The 18624-nt window shown below is 38.9% G+C and overlaps 1 protein-coding gene across 4 annotated transcripts in view; it reads left to right on the forward strand.

Moving 5' to 3' along the window:
• The window catches only part of SIM1 (SIM bHLH transcription factor 1), a 50772-nt gene that overhangs the window by 15873 nt on the left and 16275 nt on the right, over positions 1-18624 (forward strand). For all 4 annotated transcript variants that reach the window (XM_068677843.1, XM_068677842.1, XM_068677844.1 and 1 more), the window contains one exon: positions 17711-17876. In XM_068677843.1, coding sequence (XP_068533944.1) covers positions 17711-17876 — 166 coding nt within the window. The remainder of the gene's footprint in view (positions 1-17710; positions 17877-18624) is intronic.

The following is an 18624-nucleotide window of genomic DNA, read 5'->3' on the forward strand; positions in this document are numbered from 1 at the left end:
TGCTTCTGCGGCCAGGGGATGCACCTGGCTTCCCCACCGCTTTTGTGCTGTTATTTTCAGCCGAGGCCAGTGGAAAATAAGGGAGAAGAATAGGCCCTGCCGTGCCCAGGGGATGCTGGCAGCGTGGAAGTGAGAGCTCTGAAATGGGCGACCCGGGGTGGGGGGAGCTAGCGGGCAGGGGATGCTGAAAGCAAACCTAGCCTCGGGTTAATTGGCTTAATGAGCTTTTCGGAGTCAATCAGATGAGACAGGTAGGTGGTGAAAATACAGGGGAAAAGGAGAGGTTACGGCGAGCTGGCGTTTCCATCAGATGTGAAGTAGGCTCCCCTGCAGGAAGGCCGAGCAACGGTCCTGTAGCAAAGTTTTAATGCGTTTAATGCACGTTATTCCGATATAAATCCCCTGGCTACTGGCATTTCTGGGGGTCGCCATTGGCTTGTTCCAGTGGGCCAGGACCAGCCGTGCACAGGGCACCCTGGGTGAGGAGTAGCCCCCCGCCTGCTGCGGCTTGCGGCGGGGCACGGGCTTGCCCTTTGCAGGAAAGAATAAAAATAAAAACGTCCGTGCGAAAAGGGGAGACGACCCTATGAATACCGTCCCTCGGGTTTGGAAGCCGAGAAAGCGAGGGAGGTGTGAGATAGTGTTTGGAAACAGCGAAGTTTGGGACTGCAGGGTGGAGCCTGAAAGGTAGGATGCTTCTCGCCGGAGGTTCCTTTGAAAACAGGCAATGTCGGTATTTTTCAGCGAACTTGGCTGAAAATAACGACAGGGGTCATAAGCTTTGACCGATACCGTGCAAGTTGTTGAGAGCGCTGAGAAGGTGACTCCCTGGTCCCCTCCTTCCTGCAGGCAATGCCACACGAGCGGTTCGGCTGCTCCCGGCAGAAGGAGCCTTTCCCACTGTTGGGAGGAGCCGGGAAATGCTTTGCAAAGGAGCAGATTCTGGGTGGCACAAGGGCCTTCCAGGTCTGCAGGAGCCGTCTGAGCGCAGGCTGAGCGACAGTGCCTTGCTTTGGATCTGCCTGGCTCCCCTGGGCAATATATGTGAGGAAACCAGAAGGGATGAGAAATGTTTGTGCAGAAGGAATTGCCGATCCCTACTAAAAGAAGGGCCATATCCATCTTCCATGAATCCCAAGCTTTGAGAAAGTGAATTCTAATATTGAGAACAAATGTTTTTGATAAGTATATATACCGAACTGAATAGGTACAGTGGCAAGGGCATTTGAGCAACAAGAGGAAAGGTTACTTTTTGTGTAATCAGAGTGTGTCAAAATTAATATAAATGACCTTTAAGGATTTCAGATTTAAAGCACACACATTTGCTCTTCTTTGTATTCTACTTGGCCTGTGTGAGTACAGACACAGAATATTTGTTTCTTTTCCTATTTGTTCTGTACACACACTAGCCATATTATTGATTATTAGCTGTGCATGTTTATCACATAAAGGGACTCAAGGATGAGTCAATTAATGGAGAATGCAACTGCTGAAGTTAAGTTTATATTTAGATGGCAAACAACCTTCCTTTAAACAAATGGGTAAAGCAAAGTGCAAATCCTTTGACTTTTCGAGCAAGAACAAATATTATAATAATTTGTCCCCAGAGAAAGCTAAGGAAGCTTTTCTATACACATTTCCTTGTTCTTTAGCATTTAAAAGAATAACAATAGCAGTAACATATAGAGGCAACGTGGATTAGGTATTTAATTGTGACTAATCTCTGCTCTGATGATACAAGCATATACAAGTTCCAGTTGTCCTCTTCACATAGCTTTGTCTGGCTGGCTGATTAGAAGCATAAATTGAAGCATGCAATGTGTTTGAAAGATTATTTCACAAATAAATGCCATATTGGCAAATGTTTTACTTAATGATGTGGTAAATGCAATTTAGAATAAATTAACCATTAATTGTATCTGCACACTTCATCTTTAAATTATTGCTATTTATAGCTTTGCATACTACCAGATTTAAAATACTTGTGTCAGCAATGTGATAACATTCTGTGTGATGGGTCAGACTGAAAATGCTCTTTGCTGGCATATTAAGCTTGCATTTGGGGAGGGTTTGTTTCAGGTGGAAATAAAGCTCTTCCCTTATTTTTGGACAATTATAAAGAAAGATTTCTGTAGCTTTTCATACACATCCTCTTTTTGTCTTGTCTCTGGGATATCACCAGAGACAGACCAACCTCTTTCTTTTCCTAGTCAATAGGAGCATCCATACATCGCATTTACATACCTACATTCCCACCTTTCTTACGCATTTCTCTCAGATCAACCTATTTGGACATGCTACAGAGCCTTCTCCTCTGTCAAAGGTAGATACATGGCTTGTATCTCTCAAGTGGGTGATGGAGTGTGTAGGATAGCAAATAGATGGGAAAGTTATTACTTGCAGAAGTAATTCTGCACGTCCTTACTCATATCATTAGATGAACTACTTGTACAAGTAAGCTTAGCCATCTAACTCTAATACTTGAGATAAAGCATACTGACTTTAACTGCATATTGCATTTTTTTTTTCCTTAAGTAATTGTAAACAGCAGAAACAAATCTGACCTGTGGCTTTTCCCTTATATTTCTCTTTATTAATGGGAATTTTGCCACTTCCTTAACAGTGCATAAAACTGGGTCCCACCTCATTTGTTCAATCTACAATGTACTTTTCTGAGACTGGAAAGCCCTCCATCATTCATGTGATTTGATTAGCAAAGTGAGTATATAATAGAACTGTTTTAATCAGTCAGAATGCTGGAGAAGCACAGGCCTCAAAGAAAAAAAAAAAAAACAAACATAAAAGGATTCCTCTTGAACTACTCTATGCAATATTCTGTTTGTTCACCATTAGTTTTTATTACAGGCTTGTCTCCCTGGAACACTGTTTATATATTTCTTGCAAATAGGAGACAGGCTTTTCCAGGTGTCCACAATACGCTTCTGCAGTTCTTCTTTGTTCATGTAGGGGCTTTCTTAGCTACCATTTGTTTAATTCACTCCAAATTTCCATGCTTGTATTTAAACCAGGTGACTGTAATGGCCAAGGCACTAAAACTGTGGGCCTGCATCTACAGTCACTGCTTGTAGGAAGAGAGTTTTATTGGCTAGTGTAAGGATTAAAGGACTGTGGCTTGGATCCACAGAAAAATAAAACAAAGCAAAAAGAAAAGAAAAGAAAACAAAACAAAAACCAAAACACAGTTATTAGTTTAAATGCATGCATACTGATAGTCCCAGGCGACATGAAATTCAGGATTGCAAATAAGTGTCTGTATTCCAAGAAAGACACATGACTTCAAATGCTTTCCACTTCATTCTTCTCCCATTCAGTGTGCTGGCTGCTACAGGTCCTTGGAAACTCACTCCTTCCAAACACTGAGTTACGGATCTTGTAAAATGATTGTCTGGGGGCGAGACACGTTCAACAGCAGATTTAGCGGCAATGGCTGAAGCAATTACTATCTCCAGCTGTCTGCCTTAAGTCCACTGATGAAAGTTACAGGGCCCACTGCAGGGACTCTTACTCCTAAAATGCCACAGTTTATGGCTCAAGGTAAACTGCCACAGATTTCACTTTGCATGGAAGCACCAGGCTATATGCTGGAGCACAGCTGTTCCTGTTAGAGAGGTTGTTTGCACTTTATCCTTACTCTACCCTCAGCACTTTGAATGGCACAAATGAGGCTTGAGAATGCTACTATGGCAGCTGGGTGCTCACATGCCTTTGGGGATCAGCCCCAGTGGTTCTTCTACATGGTAGAGAGGGGGAGACCACAGACCATGGCATTGAGAGCTACGTCCATTATTCTGTGACAGTTCAGAGTGGAAGGCTATTGCAAGGGTGTCTGCTGGTTTTGCCACATGACATTTACATTTTATCTATGAATTGTATCAGGGGCTAGGCAGAAGAGGCAGGCCAAAGAGCTGAGCTGCTACCAAAGGGTTCTTATTATCACGGGACATGGACTTGTTTTAGTGATGGGACGTGGTAGGTCAGGTTGATGGACTCGATGATCTTGAAGGTCTTTTTCAGCATAGATGATTCTATGATTCTATCATCCTCTTGGTGCTCGGTGCACAACTGCATGCCTAACTGGCTCCTGCTCTCTTAAAAGTAGCAGTGTGTTCCTTCAGCAGAGTTATAGTTTTACCAGTTCTGCTGTTAGCATGTTTGCTCTGCGCTGCACCCACCACAGTATTACTGTTTCCAATGTTGTTTTTCTGTAATAATCATGAGATGCAACAGGTGTGATAAGTGACTAAGCTGCTTCTGAAGTAAGCTCTTCACTCTACTTTAGGGTGTTCTTGCTAGTTCTTATGCATACACGCACAAATATGGCATTTAGACATGGCCTAAATTAAGTGTTAACAAATAAATCTCCTTTGTCCATTCAACAGTGGCAAGTATCTGTTTAAAATCTAATTCTCCTTCCCTCACCTCTCTTTTGTACTTTACAGTGTGGGCCAGGCTCCAGCACACATGTTCGTACTCAGTAGGTTACTTCAGAGGCAGCCCCCCTCACTTTGATGACACTATTTATGGAGGCAGGCATCGCTCTGTGCGAACAAGGGTACAGAGTCTGACCCTTCTGAAGGCTTGTGACGGCTGCAGTCTGGAGTCAATCCCATGATCTTAAACACACTTACACGATTTATTCCTCTTGTTGTCTTTTGCTATCATCCACTTAGTGCAATTAAATCACAGAGGTCCTGATCTACTAAAGAACTCAAGCACATGCCTGGCTCTAAAAGTGCTTAGGCATAACTTTCAGTGCATGATTATATCCTAGTGAATTCGGTTTTGAAATTAAAAAAACCCTTAGGCGCAAACTTAGAAATAAGAATATTCCAAGGGTTTGCCAAATGGAGATGGCTGGAAGGCCGTGTTTGTTACTGTGTTGAATTGGGGCCTAATAAAGAACAGCCGGAGTTTTTCAGCTACAAACCACTGTGTATAAATCTCAGGGGCAGCAATGCTGGAAATAACAGCTATTATCTGCTGAAGTTTCAGTGCAACTATGGAAACTCAAATGCCTGTTTAACTCAAGTTTGGCTATGTCCTCTAGCATTGTGCTGCTACTTCGACATCACCTAGAGAGAAGATCTTTAAAACCAGCCCATACTCAACTTTCTTACAACTATGCCTTTGGTGAGGAGGTGGATATGCAGAGCCTGTCCTGAAGGCAGCCTGGTCACAAGTTGCCTGTGGCTCTCAGTTGTCCCTGTACTATGTTGGCAGCTGGTAGCCCAGGCTATTGCTACAGAAAACTCCAGTTTAGGACATGGTTAACTGAAATCCACCCAAAAGCATTGCATGTTGTTTTTCTCTTGCTGTTTCCAAAGACTGTTTTGTACACAGAACAAAATAATAATCTGTAATAGCTGTTTCATGAGGCATATATCTGTTCATATGAAGGCTGGATGTGGGGATAAATAGCCTGATAGCCTCCTCCTATTTGCAGCCAAACTGCTGAACAGTGTTGCCCAAAATAATTCTGTTGATCCTAAGCTGTGAGAAGGAAAGTTAGTGTCATCTTCTGAAGGATAACCAGCTTCCCCGTTGCTTTCTAGTCTGTGAAAAACAGCAATGGGAGTGGGTGTGTAGCATCAGCCCAAAGTAAGCTGCACACCTCTGTGACTACAGCTGTGTCATTTAACATGCTTATATGTAATTAGGGCTTCCATTATGGTATTTAGTGAGTTCAAGACAGCTGTCAGAGAGAAGGTGCACAGCATCATTTGCATGTTTGTGATATGCTGGAGTTGCTGTGTATGTGCTACAGAAGTAGACACCACAAGCACAGTAAATCTCATGTATTCTGATAAACTGGGTCTGTCACACAAACCCAAACCAAAAGTATAGTTAGCCCAGTGGCTGATTATAGTTGGTCCAAGAACAGTTGTAGGTTGGCAGTGGAGATGATATGTATGTATGCTGTGGATACCTGTATAGCAGCATAGAGTGGCCTGGTCAGAGACTCTTTCAGGCATCCAGAAACCCTTGATAGATGTGCGTGTGAAACAGTGACAGCAGGTGGGCTAAAGCCAGCTAAGGTCCCTGCCTGTCCTTGTCAAAGCAAGAGGACAAAGGTGGTAGCCAGATGACAGGTTTACATTTCATAAGAAGGTTGCTGATAGATGTTACTGTGTTTTATTAAACAATTTTTATTTACCTGTGGTGAAATTTTAGATATACTTAGTAAGTATGTCAGTACCTGTAACCATTCAATCCACCAGAGATTTATTCTTCAGTTTCATAAACCGAACTTTAACATAGGCCTATATTTCTGGAACTGGGTACATTAATGATGAGTTGTTAGCATTAACACCCATTCAAAAATTCTCTTTTCTGAATTTGATAGAAGGTGTGGGTCAGCAGTAGTTGTGTTATATATGGTAGTTCAACTTACTCTGTTGCCCAGAGGGTCTAGGTGGTCAGACAAGTTATCTTGTATCAATTTCAACATTAATGGACCCCCTCCATAGAATCACAGAATATCCAGAGTTGGAAGGGACCCATAAGAATCACTGAGTTCAACCCCTGGCTCCACACAGGACCCCCTAAAAACCAGACCATGTGTCTGAGAGCGCTGTCCAAACACTTCTTGAACTCCGGCAGGCTCAGTGCCATGACCACTGCCCTGGGGAGTCCCTCTGGGTATAGAACCTTTCCCTAACACCCAGCCTGACCCTCCCCTGTCCCAGCTTCATGCCGACCCCTCGGGTCCTGTCGCTGTCCCCAGAGAGCAGAGCTCAGCGCCTGCCCCTCCGCTCCCCTCGTGAGGGAGCTGCAGGCCGCCATGAGGCCTCCCCTCAGCCTGCTCTGCTCTGGGCTGAACAAACCAAGGGACCTCAGTTGCTCCTCATACATCTTCCCCTCCAGACTTTTCAGCAACTTTGTAGCCCTTCTTTGGACTCTAACATTGGTTTAACAAATGTAATAGCACATAGCAAATTTAAAAGCATATAATTCGTACATTGAGGAGACTGAATCAGTAATTAGGAGGAAAATAAATAAAATGAAGTATTGTGAGTTACTTTACAGACTCATGATATAGGCTTTTCTGGCCATTTGTCTCCCGTTTTACTAACATAAACACCTGTTACACATGATATGCCTATCAAAGATGGTTCACCAAGACTGAGTGTGATATGAACGGAGCCCTAAACCTAAGTGAGCAAATAATGTGAAGGGGCTTGCTTTGGCTGCAGGAGAGGTATGGCTGTGCATGGGAAGGAGATGACAGGAAGTGTAATGATGAGATGAGAAAACAGGTAGATTAACATGTAAAAAAAAAAAAAAAAAAAAAAAGTATATATATATATTATATAAATTAAAAAGCAACAAAAAGCCATTCTCCCCAAATGCTAAAAAAACATTTACCAGTCCTCAACCTTCTTCCTTTCCTTCCTTTCTCTTCCCTAAACGTCAACCAAAACAAGATTCAGTTAAAAAAAACATTTATTAAGTAGCATACCATGGTTGCTTGCTTTGTGGGCAGAGAATGGCAGATAATGGCCTGGAGGAACAAAGTGCTGTCCCTTGGCCAAAGCTCAGGAATTCTAGACAAGTGAGTTTTAAACATGTTTGTTGAAAAATATCTTGCTTCTGAAGAAAAAGGTGAAAGGCTTATGATGAGAAAGGACTAATCTGATGACAAAGAAAGTGATCTACTATAGATGGGTCCTCCTCAGCAGATGGGGGTCATGAACCCTCTTGGACTCATGGTGCCTCTGTACCACGGGGCCCAGCTGATCAGAAAAAGCAGGCTAGAATGATGGACAAGTATGTCACGAGGCACACAGATAGAAAATTTGCCAACAAGGAAATAACAGAATGAATAGTAAACCATTTTTTTTCTCAAGCACATTGTTTTTTGTAGATAAACTATTCTCAGATCACAGAAGTCTATCAGAAAGTCTGTCAAATGAGTTATAACCCATCTTCCCAAAGAAAATAAAATTAGAGCAGAAAAACTAACTATTTTTTTTTGTGTTTGCATTGGGATCTTAGGAATTTTCTCACAACAAAAACTTTAATATGGGGAACATAGAGGAGCTGATCAAATCTGAAATATCAATTATTTTTTAAAGCAAACTGTTAAAAGCAATAACAAATTGTCAGGAAAACTCTTCAGCATGTTGTTTTAAAGGAACTGAAGTAGGAAATTTCTGAACTACTGTGGTGTAACATAAGAACAGCTATACAGGATCAGACACATACTGATAGTGACCATAGCAAATACTTTGGAAAGAGTTTAAAAATAGGACAAGCATGCAATAATGTTTCTTCAGCACTTTCTTTCAGTCCTTAAGAAGTTCAAAGAACTTCATAGAAGTGGTATCTTTGAAGGTATTAGGGGTCAAAGTAATGCATTTTTTTTTCCACCACATATTTATCTTATTGCTTTGTGAAACCATGTGATTTTTTAGCAAGGAGTAGTTTAAGTAAATGTGATAAGGAAGACCTCCTTTCACTATGAAATTGCTACCTTTCCTATTCTTTAGTAACCCACACAACTTGTATTAGAGGAAAAAATGAACAACTATTTCCTACGTACTTTTTCTGTCACTCATAATTTACAGATTTTTTTTTTTTTGTTCCCCTTGTCATCTCTTTTTCAGCCTGAGGAGTCTCTGTTGCTCATAGAAAAGCCATTCCAAGCCCACCATCCTTGCTGTCTCACCCTGACATTGTCAAATGGGGTCATCAGAGTTTACACTATTTTTATGTAATTTTGTACCATCTTTTTAGTCATTGTTACTTGCAAAACATTGAATAGTAAAATTTTCTTTAAAGTTTCTTTTTTTGTTTGTTTTTGTTTTTGTTTTAACCATTTTCCTAGCCTACAGCTAGTATGAAGCTCTTATTTCTAAAACAGTACCCAGATTTTAGAGTGAAAACAGTTAACACCCTTAAGTCATGAGAAGCTCCTTTTGGCATTCCTTATAGCATGCCTTAATGTGCTATTGGAAACTTCAGGATTTGGAAAGCTGTTTTTTAAAATATTTTCTGCAAAAAAATAATCAGCAATCTGTCTCAAATCCTTTTGTCCAAGCCTATCATACAGCTATCTAGGGTACTATTTCTAATAATTTCTGCTCAGTTAGGTACACAATAACAATGGTATTACATGTATTCAATCAAGTATTTTTATTCATGGAATGCATCTCAAATTTATTTTAGCAGTTTAAATAAGTGAGTTTAATATATATTTAGTCAAGCATTACAGTAGTGAGGGTTTAAGCAGATTAGAAATAAATGAATCCAATTAAAGAATACGTCTGTGAAATTTGATATGTCATAGGCATGAATGAACTGTTTGCACAGCAACTGTAAAGAAATCATTAATGATTAACTATTTAGAAGAGATTTAATCAAGGATAAATGGTATAGAACGTAGTTAAAACATTTGTGTTGAATATATGGAGATTCTGAAATAATAAAAACATGCTTTTCATAAATAGTGGCGCAAGTATTGGTCTTGTATATTTTTTTCTTTCTTGTGTGTGGTAGATGTGCAGCCAGGGGCTACAGCTGAGATTTAGCTTCCTAACATTAGCTACCATATGCATTGACAGTGCGAGATTGTTCCTTCCAACAAAAAGCTGAAGTTTACTGGGTGAAACAGACAAAGATGCTCCACAAAATTAGTGTTTTCCCATAGGAAAATATTATTATCCTCAGGAAGATTAAAGTAGGGGTTCTCAGAAGTGATCAGTGCTGGGCTAAATTTGACCCTACTGGAATTAAGAGTCCCTTCGGCTGCCTTGAGACTAAACTCAAAGAGCTGCCAAGTGCTTTCAAAAACCCTGTGATATATGATTTGTCCTATGTGACACCAGTGGTCTGTGGTAGAGTTGAGAGTTTAATCCAGATCAACTGGCTAGTAGATCAATGTCTTAAAGGTGTCAGTTATCCAAGTTTTTTTTTTTTTTTTTTTTTTTTTTTTTTAACACATACAAATATTAAGAAGATTGAGATGGGAAAGTCCACCTGGTACAACAGCAGTCTGTTGCACTGTTGTCAGACTGGCTTTCAGTGAAATGGAAACAGTCTTACATGTGTATGTGAGAATTTATGTTTGTGTGGCACTAATTCCTAAAGGGATCCTGTGTACATGTACATGTGGATGCACTGAGATGACATTGTTTTTCATGGAATAGCTGAGAAGGAGTTGGAAGAAAAAATATGATTTGAATGTTCAGGTGAATTTAAAGTAGCGGAAAACCACAAATATTTACCAAGAAGTTACCATAATAATTTATTCAAGGCTGACACTTTTGGATGTGAATCATGGAGTTCTGCAAGGTGCTTTCAGATAAAATGCCTTCAGATAAAATGTTGCACTAAACTCTGTTCTTAACTGTTTTGTGTCTATCCAGAAAAGAAAACATTGCCTTTAATCTCAATTTCTCAATATCAGGCAGATTCTAACATATAAAAACCTCTATAAACTCCTATCATATACATTTTTCCATTTAGCTTGACAGGCACTGAATATACTCCAAACACGACTTTTAGCTGGTTGTGCTCCTAGACACCTTTGAAAGAAAACACTCCCAGTATAAATGAACGTTACAGAATTAAACCGAGGTCATCATATTTTATTTATTTTATTTAAAGCTCATTGTCAGTGCTATATGTAATTAAAGATGATTGTTATCTCTTTATATAATTAGCCTCAGATATCTTAGGCATTTTATTCAGACAATAATAAGCCTTGGTGCATATTTTTATCTAGCAAATCTAGTAAGTAAAGGCGTACAAAGTGTACAAAGGGCTCCTTTTGGAGCCAGAGATGGCTAGACATGTGGTTGGGAATGACAAACTGTAAAACTGTACCTTTAGACTGCTGAAATATCTGCTACACCATGATTATCTAGAGGCCAGGACGTTTTATTTAACTCCAACTGACAGTTAAATGACTGCACTCTGAGACAAGAAACCAATCAGGGAAAATACAAAATTTCTTTGGCAGTAGTTCTTCTAGAAGATATCCTCAGGCATTTATGTTAAATGGTCTGAATAGGAAACGTCATGGTTCAGTTTTCCTGAACGTATCAAATCATTTAATTGAACTTCCTGGTTTGGATTGCTCTATCTTTAAGAGCAAATACAGAAACATGATATCATGTACATGAATCTCATGGTTGGAGAAGCTGTAAACTTCGACTCAACAAGATGTAAACAGCTACTGTTGCTTATACTATTTATGGGGATAAATAGGTGCCTGGCACTCAGTGAAGGGATCCAATGTACAGATCTCATACTTCTCCAACTAGATGCAGTGCTTAGCCATTAAATGCTCTAGTGATAAACAACCACATGAGAGATTTCTAGAGGGTCTTTCCAATTCCTTTGGTGAGCAGTAGGTTAGAATTTTATGGGGCTTTTCACTCAAGAATTTAGGGAGGATAACTGTCATCATCCCAATTACTGATGGAAAAACGGAGACATGGTGTATCTCTGAGGTCAGACAACTGGCCATCACTATAGCTTCATAATAAGCAGTGAAGTTCAAGAGTGTTTTTTTTTTTTTTTCCACTTCAGGCTAGTGTCCTGAAAGTTGGCTTCCTGTGTGAGTGAACTGAAGCGCCCTTATTGTGACTGGTTCGGGAAGATGCTAAGGGGATTGTGTTTGGTCCTCCTGACAAGTCTCGCAAGCAGACTGAGGCCTTTGTAAACATTTCTGAGACACATTGTACATGAACAGAGGACACAGCAGATGAGGAAATTGTCTGTTTTGTTGTACCATCTGCTGATTTAGAAAGCCATGAACATGACAAACAGCGAGAATCTGTTCTCTTTTCACTCATCTGTTGAATGGCGCTGTTAGCATTGCATGAGCTGGAGTGTGGAAATGTTAAAAGTTGCAGACATTGTTTAAAAGTAGAAGAATGATATATTACAGTATTGTGGTCAGACATGCATGAGGAAGTGCCAGACTTTTACCACCTTCATGGCTGATTTTCACTGAATTGCAACAACTCAGCAAAATAGACTGAACATTAATGATGTTAACACCTTTAGTTTAATTACATGTTTTCTATTCCATATTCTGTTAGACTGGCAGAAAGTCTGACCAAAGTAATGTTCTTGATTTATAACAACAACAACAAAATATTGCAGAGAGCATTAATATGTCCCTTTTTATATATAACTTTATGCAGTAGAAGAAATTTTGAATATATATTGTTTGTTCATAAGGAATAATAATACAACCAATTAAAATTACACATTGGTTTCTTTTGCATAAGCAATGCTTTCCACTTTGCTTCAGACATGTACTTATGACGTACTCATGTACTCATGTACTCAATTGTACTCATGATGTAGGAACTGTTGCATTAAGGTCATCTAATGTTTTACATTCAACAGATACTTCATTAATTACATTAATATGTTTAAAGAATGACATAGATGCAGGTTATTCAGTGTTTGCAGGACTTTATGGTCCCTTAGTGCCTTTTCATTCTTTATTTGCTATGATTTCCAGTGACAGCATGATCACTGTATATTGTTTAGACTATCAATTGGAAGATACCAGAGAATAAGAGTAAGATCTGATTCCAGTTGTATATTGGTGTTTTGTTTGCTGCTGGAGAGAATGAACTGAAAGACATTTCTAATCTAATGCCATAACTTCGTGTATGAAGACCGAATTTCTGTAAATCTTCTTTAGGGACTCTAAACTTAATGTCTTTTGATACAAGAAAATGCACTGTATATATCTGTCTCTTTACTGGTTATTTGTGTATTCTCAATTACTGCATGTATAACATATTCTTCCTTTCTGGCATGTTGTGCCATTAAGGTGAAAAGGTACTTTTCCTTATGGCTTTTGCAGATTTTACTACAAACTTTGTATTTTTTCTTCATGTTTTGAGGGTTTCTTTCCTTTTTTTGAAGGTTATGCTGCTTATGAATAGACATGCTGCTTATGAATGGATCTCTATTCTTGAGTCTTTGTCCTACTTCTTAGGTTCTCTTGGTTCAATCTGGATATTTATTCTTCACTAATGGATGTCATTATTTTACTCCTTCCTCTGGATACATCCTGTCCAGCTGCTTTTGCTATGTGAAAGCATTTTTCAGGGCTTAAGTTCTCTTCTGTTCCATAGCCAATACTGTCTTTAAGCAGGAATCTTAATATCTTCAAAATTATTTGTACCCATAACTCTCTAATCTTAACTTATTTTAGTTTTTAGATTTTGATTATGGTAGTCCCAAATAGGCAACAAACTATTACTCCGACAAACACAACCACAGAAAAGCCCAACTTTTCTCTACAGTATTAATCTCTCTTGGGCCTTTGTCACTAATTCTAGTCTTCCCAACACTATTTCTAGCAAAGCTGACTCACTCTTTCCTCATTTTTTCCCCTCCAACATAAAAAAAAAAAAAACAATCACACAGAAAAACCTCTCTCACTTTTTCAGTTTCATTGTGAGCTCTATTTACAGGCCCAGTTGCCATATTTATGCAAGCTTTTTTTTGTTTGTCAGGAATTTGGGATCTGTGGTACTGTGATACTCTTTCACTGTTCTTTTTTTGGTTTACATGTTAATCAGCTATTATCTCTTCCTCAAAATTTTGTTAGAGAGGCTTGCCACCATGTTTCACATTGTACTTTTTGGCAGTTATAGTAGGCAGAAAGCATCTTATAAAGCTGATTTGTGAGAATCTTCACATAAGTGTTGCAGATCCAGCTGGCATACAAGTCATGGGCAAAGAGATTGGTTTCCTTTGCCAAATGCTTCTCTCCTTCAGCCTTTGTCCATTTCTGTCTATGTAGCTTGATATAGCTAGGTCCCTTTAGTAAAGAATGCTTTGTACTCAACTTTCAGATACTTTAATGCAGAGAAGTGCAGTTGGTACAGAGATTGACCCATATTTTTTCGTGATGTTAACTCTAGTACATCAACAAGTGTTTTCAAAATCAGGATCAAGCTATATGTAGGGTAGTGGAAGAGCCAGCAACAAGGTACAGAGTAGAAATGCTTCTGGGAGTTACATCTGAGAAGACAATGGGGAGCAGTATATTGTAGCAAGTGGATTTTACGCTTTTTGATTTCTTTTCACTTGCAGTGAAGCATGGTAATCTGGTTTGTAGGTGTTTGATATATTGACCATACTGGCCCAATTCTCATCTGGGGGGAAGGGACAAGATAGAGAAGAAATAATACATTTTTGGAAGCATATGCTAAGGAGTCAAAGAGGACCTCGAATTTCCATCCAACTGTGGAAAGAATGGCTGTTTCCTATCATGAAAAGGTGGAGGTCTTCAATGTGTTTCCCTTTGCAAAGAAGCATCACTTTGGTCTTGTCTGGATTCAGTTTGATCCATCTGTTCTTCATTTAAGAGCTAATTTCCTGTAGTTATTCTGATGTTTTATAGTGATGATAGTTGCATCAGAAAATGAGATAAATAGTAGATTGTCAGCAACATACTGTTAGCAATTGAACACATGCCATATCACTCTCTCTCTCAGCAGTCTCATGTAGATAGATGTAGATTATATGGATCCCTGTGGGATCCTGAAGGTGAGGACCTTGGAGGAAGGGCCTCATACCCACCACCTTTTTTTGAATTACATGTAGAACATGAAATGCCATACTACTGTGTTGCTAGGACTGTGTAATAGAGGATTCAGGTGTCCGAGAACAGGAATCTGGAGATTACAGTTCCATGGTTGGTGGAAGTTTTATAGATGCCTCCAGGAAGTTGTCAGAATTTCCATCTGTAGTTTGTATACCACTAGGAGTCCTGGTTCCTCTAGTCCTTTGCTTTACTGTACATATGGATATACTCAAACGTTCATTTCTTGATGGAACATCTCCTGCATCTGACATTGAGAACACAGGACCCTTCCTCCAAATTTTCTTAGCTTTTTTTTTTTTTTTAAAAAAAAAACAACTTCTGGTATTTATCTTGGCCTGTTGTTAGTGGTGTTCTGGTATCTATCTTGGGTCTTCTGAGGGGTAGCTGTGCTAGGTTAGGGATGGTATTGAATCATGTCTTGGTGATACAAAAAGTCCAGGTGTTTCATCTGAAAGGAGAGTGCAGATGTGTTTTTTAACCAGAAACTTCACATTCAGCAGCAAGAACTTCTTGTCCTCAGCAATTGGCTGCAAATACTAGCTTTTGGTGCTTACTCTAATGTGTGGTGTTCTGGGAAGGTGACTCCTCACCCTCAACATACCAAGAATTTAGAAATGTAACACATAACAGTATGTAAGGTTTTGGACATACCTGTTTTTTAGATTCTCATGGCTTAGAACCATTGTACAATGTAGTCTCTAAGATTTCAGCCCTTGTGCAGGACTTAAGAGCAGGCAAGTTGTGCTGGAGTAACAATCTGAGGTCAGAATACTGAGGTGGTGTTTATTCAATTTTTTCAAGACTACTTTAATGATAGGAGAAAGTGGCAGGCAATTACCAGGTGGCATGTACCAGAGATGAGTGGGTAATGGCAGGGGTGCAGAGCTATGGCTTTTCCAGGAGAATGGAAGGCAAAAGAGTTGGTAGGTTATAAAAGTAAAACAGAATGTCCTCATCTGCTTAAAGTTGTGAACAATTTATCTCCTCAGTTTTGATCCATTTTCATTTCTGGATGTAACACCTTCTGCACCTGACATTGAGATGGCAGGTCCCTTCCTCCATATTTTCTTATAGTCAATGTGTCACTGGAAATGTGTATATCATAGTGCGAAAGATAATTTTTAGGACTATTGGTAATGCCTCAAGCTAATGTTGTGGTTAAATATGAAGATTAATTGACATCCTTTGTTTCTGATGTTTTGTGTAATATGAAGATAATTTGAAAGGAATCCATTATGGAGACAGATGCTCTTGCAAGTCAAGCCAAGCTGTCTGAGTTAAAACTCTAGGAGTAAGCATGGGAAAGATTAACGGTTTCAAAATATGTGGACAAGCCTTACCTGTTGAACAGGCCAATGGAAATCCATATATTCATATGTTTTCACTGCAGGGAGGATATTTGAAATGCAAATATTGTAGCAGAGACCTACCTCAATTAAAGGCAAAATTTGAAGAAATGACCTCATTAAGAAGTAAATTTGCATTACAAAACAGTAATTATGCTTAGCAAATCTCTACCCACTATGGACTGTCAGCACAGTTCTAATGCCAGTGATTCGCTTTTATGTGTGATATGCACATGAATACATACAAATCGTCTGCATTGCCAAAAACCCTAAACCTTTCTACCAACAAGTTTGTCATTTATCAGATGCAAAACAATGTCAGTGTAGAATGTCAGTAATTAATTTGTCTATTCTGCAGGTTTATCTATGGTTGTCCAATGATTAATCCTATGTCATTTATTTCAGTAATTTACCAAGTTTATCCTTCTGCCACTGATTTTATCTGAAATTTCAGTGTACTAAACTGTGATATGTTCAGTTTGTTATGCAGTTCCTTTCTGAAAAAAAATGTTAAATTGTCATGGCTTACATCAATATACATGTGATTATAAAACAGGACATTGTTGAAGTTGAGCGAATAATTTACTGTTAATATAATTCATTAAGGATGAGAATGAGTCTTTAGGTTCAAACAGAGCATGAGGTAATGTGTGAATGAATATGTTGCCTCTTTGACTCCATAAGTCAAGCATTATTCTTTCCTTCTCTTCTGATTAACACAAAGGAAGAGAAAACCCATGAATCCTTCCTCTTTTCTTCCAGGTAGGTAGGTGAGGGAGAAACTCTTGCTCTGCTCTGTATAAATGAATCATTGTCAGAATAGGTTCCGTATGACTACATGAAAGCTGGAGAGCTCGTTTCTTATTCCCCTGGGTACCAGCAGACGCGCAGATGTGTGCAGAGGGGTACAGTCCAAGACATATGCCCTCGTTATGGGTTAGGAAGACATCATGAATACTGCCAGTTTTCCGTACTTTTAAGTATTCATTAGAAGGTTTGAAGAAACTAATATGAACTTCATGAACTGCCATTATATCTATCTCCTTATAGAAAACCTCTGATATTTTGTGAGTGTGTGGCAGGCCATTTAAATTTAAATTTAAAGATTTTTATTTAGCTGTTTTCTCATTTGGAAAGCTCTTTCAGTGTAAGAGACTCTTCAAGCAGAGGAATAATAACTCAAAGGATGCACAGAAGAATAAAGATTCACAGATTTGCACCAATTACCTGAAACCATGTAACTAGTGAAAAATATAAAATTATATTTTTTTTCCCCATTAAAAACCATGTTCAATTTATTTAACCACCTTTATTTGCAGGCTGTTATGTGCACCCTCACATGTACACTAACACACACACATATAAACATGTAGTAAGTTTCTAGTAGAGTTAAGAGTTTCAAGGAAAATGTGTCTTATTTACTGCTTAACTGTGTGACCAATGCACAAGTGTAGTAAAAATCTCAGAAATTCCTTCCTAGAAATTCCCATCCTAGTTTATTACTGAAAAAAAAAGTAGATCAGGGTGATAACAGTTGGCTGCAAAAATAATTTTTTTTTTTTCAGTTTAAAAATAGTGCTATTGTTTAGTAAGCTATACTACTTAAATGTGTTAGTGTGGTATACTGGCTTGTCCTGGATAATTTTATTTTTTTTCCTTAAAAATATCTTTCATTTCCACCTCCCACTAAGAAGGAAGGTATGTTTCCCATTAAGATATGAAGTGAGTTTCTTTTTCACTTTTGCCTTTTATATAGGGATACTGAATATAAAGGACTACAGCTCTCCTTGGATCAGGTCACAGCTACCAAGCCGGCATTCTCATACGCAAATTCAACTCCGACCATAACGGATAATAGAAAGGCAAGCAAATCTCGCCTCTCGAGCACAAAGTCAAAATCAAGGACATCACCATACCCACAGGTAGTTGTCTTTGGAAAACAAAATTAAATCCTTTTGCGTATCTTGATTTTGACTGCTATTTTACCCAAGTAATTAGAATGGTCCAAAGAACATGTTACTCAAAGGGAATAAAGGATGACAAGTTATAAGATGTTGAGACAGGAATATGTTTCTTTAAACAGTTTCTAAAAAGCTGGAAACAGTTATGTTTCAGCATGCATAATAAATCATCATCAACAACAGTAACAGCACAGGGCTCAGAGTTAATGAGGAGTGGACAGAAGGACAAGTGAAAATGTTGCTTTTGAAATACTTGGTTTGTGAGGACTGTGAGTTTTGCCATTTGAGAAAACTTGGTTTATCTTATTTACTCTTTGATAATTCCAACATATCTAGAAAGTTGCCAGATGTTTGACAGCAGTTCAACACTGAATGCTGTTCCAAAGGAGTGAATTTTGAGAAGGGAAAAACAGCAAGCTGGCTAGCTGAAATGGAACAAGGAAGCTTTTCTGTGTATGAAGCTTTGAAAGCTCTGGTAGGCCATTGACATCAGCAGACTTTAATTTCCCAGATTTCATTTTAAGGCCTCGTGTTTTAGAAACATGCCCCTGCTTGTAGAATGGACCAGATTCAACTGGGTCTCTAACTTGCAGCTTGCCGAACGCATCTATGCAAGTGATTTCTGCAGACAGTGCCACAGCATTTGCATACTTACATCGTCATCTGTTTAGCTCAAATAAAACCAATCTGTTGAACTAACCATTATGCC

This window comes from Anas acuta, chromosome 3, assembly GCF_963932015.1.
Source record: "Anas acuta chromosome 3, bAnaAcu1.1, whole genome shotgun sequence".
Taxonomy (NCBI): Eukaryota; Metazoa; Chordata; class Aves; order Anseriformes; family Anatidae; genus Anas; species Anas acuta.